We start from the raw sequence: 17,272 nt of genomic DNA on the forward strand, positions 1-17,272 counted from the left end.
GTATAATCAATTAATTTATTAGATAACTACGAGCAAATATAATTGTTCGATTCATAAAAAATTCCTTTAAACCAATCATTAGCTTTGTAATGATATTTCATGAAGAAGTGGATAGGAATGTTGGGAGGTATTATATTGCAATAATATCGCCATTTTCTCATACTAATATCCTTTACTCGTTAAACATCATTTACAATTACGAACACACTATTCGTCATATTTCACAATATAATCCATAGCCTGTGCGTATGTAGTTTAGAGCAAAAAAAAAAAAAAAAAAAAAAAAAAAAAAAAAAAAACATTCCATTATTCTATACTAATAATACATTAAAATGGATGCTTTATGACGGGATGAAATTTCAAATGGCAACATTAGTCAATTGAGAGATCCGGTACTCTTTAGCACTTTTTGTACTTAATCGAATAATGTTAAATACGAATCTAAAATCAAGAAAAAATAATATAGTTCACTCAGCTTTTTGAGAGCTTTTTATTATTTTCGTGAATTATTGCATCGATATTGCACTTCCAATTGGCCTGTCTTCGATAAAGAAACCCAAAGCACATGGACTTCGGCAGTCTCCGGTGTATTTGAAATTCTGGGTATAAAAGTTAAATAGTCCCAGTCAGATTGCCAGCCTAGTAAGTTAAGAATCTAGATAAACGGCTCGTTCTGGTGTAAGTCACTAGTTTGACTCTGTTGCTGGTTGCTTCAGCAATCAGTAATAAGTTGCTTATAAAATTTCTTATAAATAAAGTTGAAATAAAAAATTCCAAACTAAAAATGGCATCGAAGAGTCAACGCTGGGTGGTCGACTCCGGGATTCTGAGGAAAAAAAGCGGCGAAGAGGAACCACAGGAGCTTCTGGTCTTCGGTTACGGCTGCAAGTTGTTTCGAGATGACGAAAAGGCGAAATTGATTGATCAGGGCAAACATTTGATACCGTGGATGGGCGATAGCACACTGAAGATAGACAGGTCCGTTTCTCTAACCTAAGAAAACACAAAAAAAAAAAACAATTATCTAGTATTTCATTAATATAAACGTAGATCTCAATCTACAAGGGCCTAATTCTATAGAAAGAATTCGATTTTTTATTGACTTGTTTGAACCAGCCAGCGATAGAGCAATGTCTCTGCCCCTCTCCATTCTTTCTTATGCTTGATCCAAGGATAAACAATCTGGAGACTGTTTAAGGGTTTCCGCAGGTGTGCCTTGGCCAACCAAGTGTGGCAGTGTGTTTTAAATATGCTTCACACCATACAGACTGAGATGCCTGTTTGACCGTTTGTGGTGGATTAGTAGCTGAGAGCGTCAAAAGTCAGCAGCAAGGTGAGACACAGCGTAGAGATACAAACGAAAGGCCGATGGTCATTAAGTATCATGACCGATCTGGCTGGTATGTATTAGAGCTTTAGTATCAATTGCCAAAGGATATATGATGCTAAAAATTGTATTCAATGCTATCTCCATTAGTTTAATCTTCTTAAACTATGGCCCCTAGAATTAAGAGAAATTTTAGTAATTTATGATGTGTTTCTGTGTGCACTACCAATTTATTATATATACAGACGCACACGCACATATATATATATATATATATATATATATATATATATATATTAACTTTCAAACAACATATTTATTCATGAGTTTTAATTATCTCATGGTTTTAAAGATTAAAATAGTGAATATAGCTCCTTCCTCAAATCAGTGAAGTTAATAAATGCTTTATTACTTATGAAAGACTTTAATTTTCATTAAATATAAAAACTAATATTTGAAAAATGTTTTAAGGTTTAACTGCTCTGTTTCTTAAACTTAAAATATATTTTAACAACCATTTTTTGAGCTCTTCTTGGCAACATTTATTGTTAAAGTTTTTTATATTTTCAGATGCAGGGTGAAAGCTGTGATTATAAAATCTTGTTTTCTTCTTGTTATTCTAATTTATCTGATTTATGTCTATAGATATGATGGTCGAGGAGCTTTGGGAGATCTAAGGATATATGAACCACCGTCCGGTGGTTTTGATCAGCGCACCATCCTTACCGAAGATGAGTACAAAATTGAACAAGCCTGTGATGAGGAACGATACCGGTTTCTCTATAACAGTAATGCCGATGAGTCCACGAACCATGGTAATTATTTTACAAATCTCTATGTACGTAAAGTAATTTTACTTTCGATAATTTATTCCATGACAATTGTTAAGATCATAAACATTTAAAATTTTTAGATTTTCATTACGCTATCTTTAAATATTTCTGTACATACTCTCTTACATACAATTTTGAATATCATGATTTTTCTTCTTCTTCTTCTTCTTCTTCTTCTTCTTCTTCTTATTATTATTATTATTATTATTATTATTATTATTATTATTATTATTATTATTATTATTATTAGAGGAAGAAATTAAGAGGCTTCATCAAGCGCTTGATTTAGAAAGTTCGTACAGTCAAGTTGGATTCAATTACGACGACGAAAAGAAATCTCTCGACGATTCACAAAGTCCAAAGCAATCGGACGGATCGCACGAAGAAGATGAAGCATTTATTGCGGAGCCAGAATTAGAAATTCCAGAAGACATGGTTGTAGTAAGTTGATCGGCAATGAATTTGCATTTTCAATTTTTAAACAATAATTTCTTAACGATTAACTCTTCTTACAGCCTGAAACGCAAAAGCTCCATGCAATCATAACGAAAACAGCCCTATTTATAAGCCGACAAGGTGGCCAGATGGAAGTACTGATAAAAGCAAAACAGGGAAATAATCAGCAATTTTCATTTTTGTCAATCGATGGAGAACTACATCCCTATTATAAACACGTCCTTGAAGCTATAAAATCTGGGAAATATAATCCAGAAAAGCAACCTGAAAAGGAAGAATTTGGTATGCATTCAATTTTATTGTATAAAAGTAAATTATATCTTTCTCTTCATTTATTTAATCGAGTGGAAGACCAAATTTGAGAGAATTGTTGTAACATGATTGATGTTGTCTTCATTGAAAGAAGTAACTCAATTATAAGCCGGAATTCATTATCAACATCTCCTTTGAATCTGCTTATTTTGTAATTACCGTAAGTACCAACATTATATTAAATTTTTAAAGATCCAACTTCGATGCAGTCAGGTGTAAGTATTGCTGGTCTTAAGCAATGTATCTAATCTCAATGATTTTAATTGACAGAGACTAGCGAACAATCGGAGGAGGATAACGAACCCTATCTCCATCCAAGTCTCGCATCATCTCTCAAAGTTGAAGCAGTGCGTATCCGTCTATTACAATATATTTTTACATTATGCTTGATAAATTGGATTGAATTAGAAAATTAGATTGTAATAATGTAATTTGTATAGGCACCTAGTATTCCAAGTATAAACTATAAGCCATCGGCGGACTGTGCTTATTCCATGTTAGTAAATAAAATTACTGGGAAACCACCGTCAAAAATTCAACAACCAGAAGTGATACCACCACCGCCGATCCCTCCAATTAACTATTATCATCCGATGCAACAGGTAAGTTCAAAGTATATTATAATCAACGTTGGAATTATTTGTAATTCTTTACAAATGCTTTATTCGTCGATTGTCATATTTATACGGTAATGCTGCTAATGACTGCTATTAATTATAAAATCTGTCATAATGTTTTAGAATAATAATAAACTTATATTGATTGTAATTTATTGCCAATACAATGGAGATTATCTCATTATCAGTGTTGAATTGTAATTGTCAAAATCTTAATCTTTGATTTTTGTTTTGTTTTGTTTGTTTATTTGTTTATTTATTAATTTTTTTATTTATTTTTTTATTCAATACCGTACCTTTAAAAATCTCGATTCGATTATAAATATTATATTATTATCTCGAGTACGAGTCACAGTACAATTTAGCATTTTAATATTTCCACAGGGTTTTCCAGGCTTTTCTGCTCCTCCGCAACAGTATGCTCATGGCCCAGTCCTTTATAGTGCAAATGGCAATGCAGTACCGAATCCTATATCCCAAGTCGGATCGGCAATGCACATTGGAACAAGCGGCATTGTTCCGACAGCTAAAAAAGAACTTGCTCCCCTCGTCCCTTATGGGCCAACGCCACCCAAGCCTCTGAGCAGGCCGTCTTTCATTGTCCCACCGGCTGACGTGCAAATCATAATTGACAAGATGGCAAGCTACGTGGCCAAAAATGGCCGGGACTTTGAGACGATCGTGAAAAATAAGGGTGATCCAAGGTTTAGCTTTCTCGAACTGTCTCACCAGTATCACGGTTATTACGCTCATAAGTTGACGATATACGAAGGGGCGGTTAATCCTCGAGTGCTCACCGAAGAGGAACTTCTGCAGAAGCAGGAGCTACAGCAAGAGAAACAGAAGAAATTGGAAGAATTACAGAAAAAGCAGCAGCGAATGGAAGAGGTACAGAAAAGGGTAAAAATGATACAGGCGAAGAAGAAATGCGAGATCAGTGCAAAGCAAAATATGAGTAAGCAAATTACGACGGTGTCGTTTTCTATTAAAAAGCCCAAGGAGGGTGAAAGCAGTGTGATAGAAAAACGAAATGCACTGCCGTTAGAAGAGAGCGATGATGAGGGCGACGAGGATAAGAAGGAAGCGACTTCTAAGCCAAATTCGCCAGTATCCACGGGAGAAGACATTTGTGCAGTAAAGGCTGATAAGGAACCGATCAATCAAGACAAAAGCCTAACTGATAGAAGGATTTCGAAGCAGTCGCACGCGCAGGACCAGGAAAGCACTTTTGTCGATCTGACGGATGATATTTTTGAGGATTGCCAAAAGGAAATCTGCGACAAGCAAGCCGAAGATAGAATAAGAGATAAAATGGTTCTAATAGCTCGAGAAAAATTAGCTGCTTCGAAAGAAAAGCAATTGCAGATGGAAAGACGTAAAAAAGCGGCTATGTTTTTGAGTCAGATTCAGGCTCCCGTGGTCAAGCATGAAACGTCCACAACGCTAAAGGAAGAATTAACGTCCTCGTTCCCCTCGCCCACGCGAGATCTGGAAATCGAAGAATTAAAAATCAATACAAATTCATTGATGAACAGATTAAAAGGAGCAGATCTTACTAAGAAGCTAAATAAGCGATCTAGAAGTCGAAGTGGCAGCACCAGTCTTTCAGACAAACACAGAAGTCATAAGAAACATAAAAAAAAGAAAAGTACTCACAAAAGGTATCCATTTAAAATTATATTTTTACTATATATATATATATATATATATATATTATTGGATGAAAGTGTCGTATATATATATATTATATATAAAGAATTTTAACAAGAATCGATTAATAATATAAAATAGTATTTGTACATAGGATAGTTATCTTGAAACAAATGCTATCTTTTCGGTTAAATAAAATATATTTATTTTTATTGTAATATTTAGATCGATAGAAATGTTATCATTTTATAAGTAGATATAAAATTCATAAAATTATTCTTCCTTTAATTTGTATAATACAATATATTTATAGTTTAATTCGTGCTTTGATCCATCGTTGTAATGTCACTGCTTTTGCACATTTGTACAAAATAATAGAACTATGTATATATATATATATATATATATATATATATATATAAACATCAATGAAAAATCAATTTAATTACAAACAATGTTTATAATTCATCGTCATCTGTTAATGGGAAAATCTTTTATGTAAAAACATATTCATTCCATCACTAGCTTCACAATAGACAAAATATAAAGCAAATGAAAAATAAAATAAATATTTCTTTTGCACAAAATATATTCTATTTGCAGTTATCGTGATAGTCTTGGAAACTCTAGATTTCACAAAACGAAAAAAAGTAAGAAATCTTCATCCAAACATTCATCTCGCTCGCGAAGTCCTCATCATAAACATCAGACATCATCGTCTCGTCATCGACGAGAAAGCAGCTCTAGTGATTCTGATTCAAGCACAGCTTGAAAAAGACTATTTTTACAATCCTTTGCTAAATCTTGTGAATTTGTATATAAATAAACATAATGTACATTATTCACGGATTGTTTAATCCGTCGGCCATTTCAAATAAAGAAAATTAAAATATTTCATTTCCTTCATTTAATGTTATTTAAATTTTATACATATACTTTCTTAATTTATACACTTTCATTTTATAATAAAAAAAAATAGTATTACAATATTTTTTTATCAAACTTATGTAAACAAAGTAATTTAATAAATACAACCATTTTTTGTAAAAACAAAAAAACAAAAAAAAAAACAAAAAAAAATGGAATTTTTTTATTTCTTTCGTATTTTAATAGACTCCTCTAGACTAATTATATTCATGTCTATGGATAATCGTTAGGAAATAATTAAATAATTTTTTTTTTTTTTTTTTTTTTTTTTTGTAATTATTTAATATAATGTTTTTTTTTTTAAAAAGTTGAAACTGTTGTCGATGAAAAGCAAATTCATATGTAGAAATTAATAGAAATGGAGACGAGCGTCAATATTATTTTCTGCATTCCTATAACAAGCTAATGAAGTCGAAAATTATTAGATAACAAAATTTACTTCACATTGCTAAAAAAAAATACGAGCACCTATTAAGATAAAAATTTTCAAACAATGTGCGTAAATTATAGCTCTGGAAATAATAAAATAGTTTTATTTAATATAATATCTTACGAGGCAGAGTAATTTTTAATAGAATCGCTCAGATTATATCCAGAGTTTAAAGTGTTTAATTAAAACTCAATACAATTGAAATATGTTTTAATAAAAAATTAGTCATTAAGCAATATTCATTACAATAGTAATAAAATGTACTAATTATATCTTTAAAGGCAATCAAAAATATTCTGGATGATGGGATGTTTAGGAGTTACAATTGTGAATGCATTAATGTATATTAAATTTTTGTCTTATTATTTACGTAATATTTACAGGGAATCTCAAAAATAAAATATTATTCAGAAATTATTCTAAAATGAGAATAATAGTACGCATATGATAAATACAATTGTTTGAAAACCATTGATTTATGTATTTTTATTCAAGTCGTGCCTATCTTAAATACAACACAATTGTCGTATTTCTATGAAAATTGTAATGGATAAAGTTGATGGATATAATTTATTGATACTTTAATATTACGTTTCAAGAAATCAAAAGAGTTATCACATTGGATAATATTGTTTATTTATTTTATGTTGATTTATAGTCATCTGTTTGTTTATACGAATATTGCGAATAGGATTATTTTATAAAAATTTTATTATAAAAGTAGAAAAATTTTTTTAAATTTTATATTTATGATACATTGATATATAAGGTGCGAAGAACTGAAGACTTTTTCACACACAAACACGCATTGACGCGACACACAGAGAGAGAGAGAGAGAGAGAGAGAGAGAGAGAGACATGCACGAACATATAGAATTTCTTAATTGGAAATATTTTTGGAAACAATTTTTTAGTGCGTTTTAATGAATCTTTTCAAAAAACATTTTTAAACATAATGTATGAAAGAGTAATAACAACACAATATATAGAAGATATTTTTCAAAATATTGTCGATTGGAAAAGCGATCAAAAAGCTTTTTATACTCAAATTTTTATAAAATAAGACCTAGTTTAAATTAAATTTACTTACTGTTCGTACTAACGAATAAACGATTGTACACACACTAATTGAATAAAATATATAATCATTTTATTACATCAAGGTCATAATGTTTAACAAAAAGCATAGAATTTTCAAAATGAAATCATTTAAATAATAGGCACTTATTTGTAAATATGAAGAATTAAAGAATAGAAAACATGAAAAATATCCATGAAAATTAATGATCAATGAATTGCTATTTTCTTTTATATATAAATAAATTTTATATATACATATATAAACGTAGATAATAATTTTGTTTAAAGTAAATACTAGTATTTACTTGAATAATATCAATACAACAATTAATAATCTAAATTATTAATTTGTTGGTAAATAACAAGTCTTGCCAATGTACTTGTCAGCATATGCAATTGCAGTTGAGCAAGAATTTTGTGAGAGCTTGACTACTAAAGTTTGAATTATATTTTATATATTTTCTTAGCTATAATACTATATTTTGCATATATTTAAGGGGTCAAACTTGATTATTAATTGCATTATGCTCGTTCGTGTGAGATGACTAGAATATACAAGTTAAATAGCGAATAGCGATAATACTTTTTCAATTATTCCCGTACCCAATCATATTACACATTATTAAAAGAAAGCTCTTTTTTTTTTTTTGAATTTTGATATATACAAAATATATACAAAATATATTAAAAAAGAAAAGCGATATTACATGTAAAATTATAATGTAATCATTATACGTATCAAGAATTTTTTTTAATATAAACCCATGATCATTTCATCATTTGGCAAAACTACAATTACATTTGCAACATATTTTTATAACAAATATTTAATTCGTATTTCAATATTTAATTGTAGTTAATAAAATTATTCCGAATAGCGACAGTTATGCGTTGTATCCGTGATTGCGATTCTTTTAACTGTTTGCATATTGAATTACGTCGATCATAGCTTTGAAAGTAAGAAAGATTTATTTCAAATGATGGATTTTGTCTCCAAATCAATAATATCGATTATAAATCAGCGGACTAATACCTGCAATAAAAATTCAACATAAAATAATAAGATCAATGGGAATCGAAATACATAATGTAAGTAATGATAATATGTAAAAGTTTTTTTTTTTATAATAAAATTGGCTATATAAATTGTATTTATTTCCAATATCGCGAGATCGCGTAAAAACACCCAATCACTGTATAATTCTAATTTAGCGCTAAAAATTGTTGGAAATGCTGTGAAGCTCGATATATGTGAAATAAAATTGCTCAAGGTTTTCTCGCGTAAAATTTCTCGAAACAGTCAAACACTCGAAGTCAATCGCGCATGAAAACGAAAAGCATTCGCAATCGGTAAGCAAAAAATAATTGCTTATTCCATTTCATGTAATTCTTAATTATTTTTAAATAATCAATAGCTCGAAAGCTAAGCCTCCAATCATTCATTATCTGTAAGATTAGCCGAAACACTCAATCTCGTATCGTACATTGTATTTCCTAGCTTTTTCACAAATTAGGAAACGACGTTTTCAATCTATAAAGCAGCAGTCAAATAATAATAATAATAATAATAATAATAATAATAATAATAATGGAAGAGTTCGTTTATTCGAAGAAGGCGGGACTTGAAGAAGTGTTACCGTGTGCCGTCGGAAGTTAATAAAAGATGCGGGTAACAACAAAAATGTCCGATAACGACGCTCACCATAAATTGGTTGCAATGAAATTTTATTCGTGTACCGATACACTGCCTATGCTGATACGCGCAACCGCGTGAATTTCTGCTCAAAAAAAAAAAACAGATAAACAAAATTCAACTCGGAATATCGAATGTAGAGAATCTTGACGTATCTCGTTTCATTAAAGCAATAGAAATTTCCTCTATGAGGATTACAATTGAAGTGCAGTTAAATTAAATTTTCAATACTTTACCATCGTCATATCATACTCATTGAAATGCTTCGTCATTATTACAAAATATTCAATATTCCTTGAGTGTCTCGTGTCTCAATTACTCAGGCAACTTATTCATCGAATCAGCTGTTGTGATAATAAAACTAAACTTTATAGTCCTCCAAAATTTGCCTTAATTGCTAAAAAAAAAAAAAAAAATGAAAATTGAATAACTCGATATTTTTATTAATTATAACTGAGAAATAATTTTTTTTTTTCTTTATTCTCCATTATTGATTAAGTAAATCGACGAATTATAAAAAAAAAAATAAAAAAAAAAAAATAAAAAAAAAAATAATAAAAAAAAAAAGAAAAAACACTACACGTAAATGATGAATGAATGAGGCAACGACAAAGCAAGAGATTTAATATTTACACTCTAGACTTCGTATCAGGAGATTATAAGGAGAAACGATTTATTCGATTAATTATTCTCTATCGCCGACGCTTCTCCTTCATTTCCTCTTTTAGCCACTATTATTTTTCATGCACAATAAATCTAGAAAAATAATCCGTTAAATATGTTATGATGGCGATAGTACGTAAACATATCACTTAGACAATATTTTGCAAATTCCTTCATAAAAACAATCGATGATATGAATTTTTTAAAATCATTACAAAATACTATCACTACTTGTGGAATGATGTGTGCTCATTACGTGGCAGTTCATCATTTAAATCGATTAATAATCGATAAACTATGCTTTAAATCCGTTTAAAAGGACAGTTGTTATGTTTTTTAATCAATCATTGTTATATGGGATAGCGATATGCTTATGTCAAACACGCATCAGCATTATAATTAATAATATTTTTTATTATTATAAGCAAGGTTTAAATACAAAGTTCTCAATTTTAATAAGAATAATTGAAAATTGCCAATTTAACGGTTAAAGTATATTATTATTATTTCTATTGACAAATTTTCATTTTAGAGTGCCTATTGTATTTATAAAATCGTGCATTATGCTAATCACGATCTATGCATATCATAGCACATTATGTGATATTTAATTTTTTTTATCTTACAAATATCTATCTATCGTTGTATATCAATTGATTCAGCTTTATGAGATATGCTTATGAAATAAATGTTATTTCACGTTCAGCCAAAAGCGTAATATTGGTTAATATGACGTAATTAGTGTAATACAATTTGACAGATAGTTTTCACTATTGCCCTCACACCGGGATAGTATAAAACGGAAAAACTTTAAATTTATATAGACTACTTTCCCGTTTCCTCTCTCTCTCTCTCTCTCTCTCTCTCTTTCTCTCTTTCTCTCTTTCTCTCGTTATCGCAAGTTGTAAGCACTATGACTAGGATTTTAAAAAAATATTCCGTCTAATTATCTCAGGTGGATTTGATAAACATTTGATAAACAAACTTCAGAGATTTCCCATTATATACTTTGAAATTGATTTTAAGCGACTATCTTCTTTAATACATTACTCGCTCAAAACTTCAGAGATTTCCCATTATATACTTTGAAATTGATTTTAATACAATATTATTATTAATTTAGAGAAAAATGTATTAAATATCTTGTTATTATTATATAATGTATATATATATTTTTTAAAAAGTTAAACAAATTCTTTGAAATTGATCAGACTAAGTGTTAAGCCTACATAAGCTTACATTTCTAATTTATTATATTTTTCGGTAATTTCAACGAGCACATTTTTTTTTTTTTTTTTTTTTTTTTTTTTTTTTTTTTTTTTTTTTTTTTTTTAATCAATTAACCATTTAAAATACAAGAATTTCTTCCATAAGAAAAAACTTTAAAATTGTAACTGCATCATCGTCCATTCAAATTCCCAATTAAATAAGTAATAACGAGTTAGCATTTCGTTAAACTTCGTCATTTTTATGCCACTTTTTTTAATTTTTATATGAATCTAAAATAGCACAATCGACTTTCGTAAACTATTAAGTGTCCTTATTTTGCGAATAGGAGTTATCAGCGAAAGGAGAAAAATTAAATTAAAATTCAATATCAAGCTTAGTCTAAAATAGTCTTTAAAATAATCCGAATTAATAGCCGATTTTCCTTGCGCATTGCATAATTTATAAGACTAAATGTATAAAAATATTCGGTCGTGTATCTCATGTCGATGTGGAAAACAGACGGAGACGCACAATTTCCAGGAAAGTATTAAAAAAAAAAAAAAAAAAAAAAAAAAAAAAAAAAAAAAAAAAAAAAAAAAAAAAACAACAACGACAGATTATAACTTCTGATTAAATAATACAAATATTATGAAGAATAAATTATTTGCCTTTAATAGGTTATACGTAAGACACGTATTAATAACGCTTAAGACGATAATTACAATTTCACTCACCTATTATCAAAGGCAAATTCTTTAAGCCTCCTACTTCCGGGCAATAATTACATCCCCTTCCAGGGATTATGTTTTTAAACTAGGACTATTCCATTCTAGGCCTCTCATCGATTATTTTAACAACGACAGTTTGATCTTCCCTCGAGGATACTTAGTGCCAATATTTCGCCATTCGCTTGTCAAGTGATTTTTTATTGGCTTTCGACGGCCCTCAATCACCTGTCCATCGTCGCGTCCCTTTCCGAGAATTTCCAAGTTGAACAAACGACATTTACACAACCGTCCGTTATTTTTCTTTTCACAACAATATCATTTTATATTTTGTTGTTTCTGACAATTTAATACCCAGCGCAGAGGAGAATCTCCGACATTCGAAAAATCTCGAAATCTAAATGAAAATGCAGATTATAAATTTAATTTCAAAACTTGTTCAAACACCTATACTACGGTTTTCTTAACATTTTATCTTTTATGCATTTATAATCTGATACGTAAAGTATGATTTATTAAAATTAACAACTTTCTAACTCTGGAAGTAGGATTTTATTTTGAAGCCTGAGCCATTTCCTTACAAAATACTTTTATTCATTATCGCACTGTATTACCTTACATCTATATAAATAATAATTCATTCTGACAGACACATTATAAAGTATACGCACACCCACACCCACACACATATATATTTAATTTTTTAAATTACTATATTCTCATAAATTACGACAATGTTCACTCGACTATAACGAATCTCGTGTTTTCCATTATTTATTTGGTAATGCTACGAGAATCGCAATGGATTTAACAATTTATACTCTAATACATATCAGAACAATTTTACAAATTGTTAAAACGTCAAAGTGTTAATAAGCGCTTGTTCATTATCGACGATTATCAATAAATTAACCTGTTCACGACGACGATTGCATTTTTGTCTCTGAAATTTATCAACCAAATTTCTCTCTTCGCATAATTTCACGATGTCTTATTAAGTTATCCATCGTTGTTATTAAAAAAAATTAATAACAATTGCAAGTATAGAGTCGTTTTACATTGACATTATGGCGATGAATGCGAGATAAACGCGTTAAAAGCATAATAGTCTTAAATTAGAGCAAGAATCCTAGAAAAGAGAGGTAAGATGTAATCACACCCTCGATAAATTATTATCAGAACATGATTTTCACAACAGAAACGTTCGATAATGGTGCCTCAAGGTCATCGAGTAACGTAGTTATGTCGACTCCATTCTTTTAATATATAACGCGTTAACTTATACGAACAAAATCAAATTTTGAAGGGCTCATAGCAACAATAATAAGAACATGTATTTCCCTAATGACGATTATATCGAGTTGTAAATGCTCAGGATTTTATCTGCTTTGTCAGATGATAAAAAATGCTTCATTACATAGAGTAATACTTACCACAAAAGTTTTTAACATATATTCTTGAAGTAAGATAATTATAAAACATCAATATGTGCGCTTGCGTGATCGCGGCTCAAAGAAAATCTAAGATATTCTTTCAAAATAAGTTATTTCACTTAATTTACGGTGATCTTCTCACATCATTTCTAAATGCATATTGCTTTTATTTATATTTACTCGCTATATTATTTATAATTCATATGAATGTATAAACTGTAATATGAAGGGAAATATTTTTTTCAAAGTGCTATGATGCAGGCGTGAGTGAGACGTATATAAGTATCTCGAATCATCACGCGTCCATGCAAATGTTGAATCGTAAAAATTTCAAGTATCTCGAATATAAATTTATCCTATTTATGTATCTGTATAGCTTGCGGAGTCAAACGATAAGCTTTAAGAGTTAAGAAACCTCTGGCTGATTTTGCTGTATCATAAATAATAACGACCGACTCTTCTATAGATGTTTGATAATGATATTGAGATTCCAACAATGGCAGACTTAAAAAATTACCAACGTCAGCACTTTGATACCATCCAACATGGAAATGATCTACGTTAACGCTGAAATTGAAAATAATTCTATATTTATGAAGCAGTAGCAGCAGCAGCAGCAGCAGCAGCAGCAGCAGCAGCAGCAGCAGCAGCAGCAGCAGCAGCAGCAGCAGCAGCAGCAGCAGCAGCAGCAGCAGCAGCAGCAGCAGCAGCAGCAGCAGCAGCAGCAGCAGCAGCAGCAGCAGCAGCAGCAGCAGCAGCAGCAGCAGCAGCAGCAGCAGCAGCAGCAGCAGCAGCAGCAGCAGCAGCAGCAGCAGCAGCAGCAGCAGCAGCAGCAGCAGCAGCAGCAGCAGCAGCAGCAGCAGCAGCAGCAGCAGCAGCAGCAGCAGCAGCAGCAGCAGCAGCAGCAGCAGCAGCAGCAGCAGGCGCAATGTGAAAAAAAAGTTTTGTAATGATTTTTCAAACAGTACGCGATGCAAAGGGACAAAATACCCAATGCAATAATAAATAAATGTAACATGGTTTCAAAATTTAACTATCTAATCTAGTCGGAACTTTCTCAATAACATATGTTCAATTCTCAAATTGACTCATTCAAACATATTTTCTCGGTATTTAATTTTTATATATAAACATATGTACATGGATACGCGTTTCTATAGATAACAGGATCGAGTATAGTTAAATCCAAAGTCGTCCAGATTTATTATAACATTTTTGAGTATTATATGCTTAATCGTGATACTGGAGTGAAAGCGAATGTAAGCGGATGATTTGGTTGAATTGAAGATTATCGAATATGAATTTGCTATTGAGGTCTATCGGTCTCGCGTAATACTAACTACGAATTAATGTTGGTCAGTGCCAAATTTTTCCAAGTCGAATAGACAATTTGCATTTAAATGAAAGTAAATAAATCTAAAGAATAAAAATTTATTTTCATTTACATGTTACTTTTCACTATTGAAAATTTTTTTTTTTTTTTTTTTTATTATATTTAAAAAAAAAAAAAAAAAAAAAAAAACTTGTAACAATTTTTCAATTTTTAAATTCAAATTGTAAGCCATATAATATTTGTTCATTGTGTGGTAATAAATAGAAACAAATTATTTTTAATTTCATTACACAGAACTTTCGTGGGCTATTATGTTTGATTAATATTTATTAATCGTATACGAAACTCTTTTATCATTGCATGACATAGTATAAATTTACTCAACAGGCAAGACTTTTTTCGGCACAGCATTAAGTAGTGGGAGATGTGGGATAAAACGATAAAATCATTTACGAGGGTCAAGGGTGAAGCGAAACAGTTTATAAACTTAAAACAAGATTAGGACTCAGTTAGTCAATGTATAGCGAATTAGTGACACTTATTAGTTCAAACATTTAATATGATTGCTAAATTTAGAGTAAGTTGAGATAACTTGTCATTTGTATGTTTTATTAAAAATATTCTTTAATTATTAAAATTCATTAATTAATAAAAATTAACACTTTGAGTTAGTCATTATATAACAGTATTGTCGTGCCTATTGCAAATAAGTTGTGCATTCAATAATAGTACATTTTATTGTAAATCTGAATATTTTTTTCAATACCTAAACATCTTCTAAGAATTTCGTAAAAGTTTCTATTAAAAAAAAAAAAAAAAAAAAAAAAAAAAAAAAAAAACCATGGAAGAAAAAAAAGTCACACACTTCCAAGTTATTGATATAGTAGAATTAAAGATTAAAGAACGATATTTCAAAAATCACTAAAATTTATTAAAGCATATGATTCGACAAAAGCTTAAAATAAACTTAAAAAAAAAAAAAAAAAAAGAAAAGAAATAAAAAAATTACGAAATACGAAAAATAAAGTAATCATTTGTTTAAAATATAGATAATATAAAAATAACACGACCTTAATGGGAATTCAGAATATCGGTAATTAATAGTTTTGAAAAAAATTTAAAAGACATTCATAAATATATTCTCAAAAGGCTTTTCCAAATTCATTTCATTTATTAAAAATTGTAAAATCATATTTGTGGATATTATATGCTAAATATCAGTGAACAATCGATTAAAATGTTTAATTTATGATGAAAGTGTTTTTAAGAAACTATCGTTATTAATAAATTTATTCTCAAATATAACAAACTGAGTGAGACATAATATTATTATTTCTACACTCATTAATTAATGTTCTCGATGTCTTAAAATATCGACAAAAATCTTTGAAATAAGGAATAATTTATGATAGTTAATGTTAATTGATTATTTATTCAGTCATCTGTGGAAACTATATCGAGTTTCGATCCGTCTGAAAAATTTCGCCCGGAACCTATTTACAGTGATAAATTAAAAAGTGAATTTAGAGATTATTCAAAGGATTCCAATGATCCTATTAAGGAACGTATTCGATTGACATATTTAAATATGCATACCAATCAGACAGTTGACTTCGTTCGATGTAAGTACGTACATTAAGGTATATTAAAACCTTGAAATTGTGCATAACTGTTAGGGCGAGCTTGAAAATCTTGAAAATCAGGACTTATTGCTCGACATGCTGAGACAAGGTAATTTTCTTCTATTTATCAAATACGAGTGATTCAAGTATATAATTGAGATTTATCTATAGCTAAATATGTTATATTAATTTTTTTGTAATTATGATTCGATATAAAATATTTTGCATGAATGGACATTTGTAATAATAGTAATATAATAATAGGTAATTAATTGGTAGGCTTAGAATATTAAAGCTTATATAAATATTTAAGAAAAATGTGATAAATTTTAACGAATAGATATAATGAAATTGGTATTTGTACGTCTCGATGCACTAGCCAATCCAACAGTTTTAAATATCCGCTAAGTTAATATTCAACCGTATTAAAAAAAAAAAAAATTTATTAATTTTAATTTCCATATTGTCGATTTTTTTAATTATCATTCGTTAAATTGCTTTTAGCTAAGATGAAATCCTGGCTTCAATTCAATAAATGTAAAATGAATATTAAGGAAGCTCTTATAAAGTTAAATGAATTAGTGGATGAGAGCGATCCTGATTCAAGTTTACCAAACATTGTTCATGCATTCCAAACTGCAGAGAAAATAAGAATTGATCATCCAAACGAGGATTGGTTTCATCTCACGGGATTGATTCACGATCTTGGCAAGGTCATATGTCAATAGTAAATGATTTAAAATCCTTATATTTAAGCATTTTTCAATTTGCTCCTACGAGGCTCTAATTGCAAATAAATAGTGAAAATATTATTTATACGTAGAACATTGGTATTTGTCCGTACTCATAGTATATTCATTTTCAAAATAAAATTTAAAAAAAAAAAAAAAAAAAAAAAAAAATCATGATAAGAGTGGATATTGTACGTATTGTATGAGGAATTTAATACAGATGAGTCAGCA

General features: G+C 29.6%; 2 protein-coding genes across 2 annotated transcripts in view; both read left to right on the top strand.

The window, feature by feature from the left end:
- Positions 1-660: 660 nt before the first annotated feature.
- Positions 661-6,087, top strand: su(w[a]) (suppressor of white-apricot). The gene is made up of 8 exons (XM_011499955.1): positions 661-978; positions 1,973-2,142; positions 2,411-2,601; positions 2,676-2,898; positions 3,199-3,275; positions 3,369-3,530; positions 3,930-5,206; positions 5,799-6,087. Exons 1-8 carry the CDS (start codon positions 785-787, stop codon positions 5,965-5,967), a joined length of 2,463 nt encoding a protein of 820 aa, XP_011498257.1. The 5' UTR covers positions 661-784; the 3' UTR covers positions 5,968-6,087.
- Positions 6,088-15,188: 9,101 nt separating this feature from the next.
- Positions 15,189-17,272, top strand: part of Miox (Myo-inositol oxygenase) — a 3,363-nt gene continuing 1,279 nt past the window's right edge. Inside the window, exons 1-3 of the mRNA XM_011499956.1 lie at positions 15,189-15,265; positions 16,127-16,310; positions 16,815-17,023. Of these exons, the coding sequence (XP_011498258.1) occupies positions 15,248-15,265; positions 16,127-16,310; positions 16,815-17,023 (411 nt within the window). The 5' untranslated portion in view covers positions 15,189-15,247. The remainder of the gene's footprint in view (positions 15,266-16,126; positions 16,311-16,814; positions 17,024-17,272) is intronic.

The sequence above is a fragment of the Ceratosolen solmsi genome, unplaced genomic scaffold, assembly GCF_000503995.2.
Source record: "Ceratosolen solmsi marchali unplaced genomic scaffold, CerSol_1.0 scaffold41, whole genome shotgun sequence".
NCBI lineage: Eukaryota > Metazoa > Arthropoda > Insecta > Hymenoptera > Agaonidae > Ceratosolen > Ceratosolen solmsi.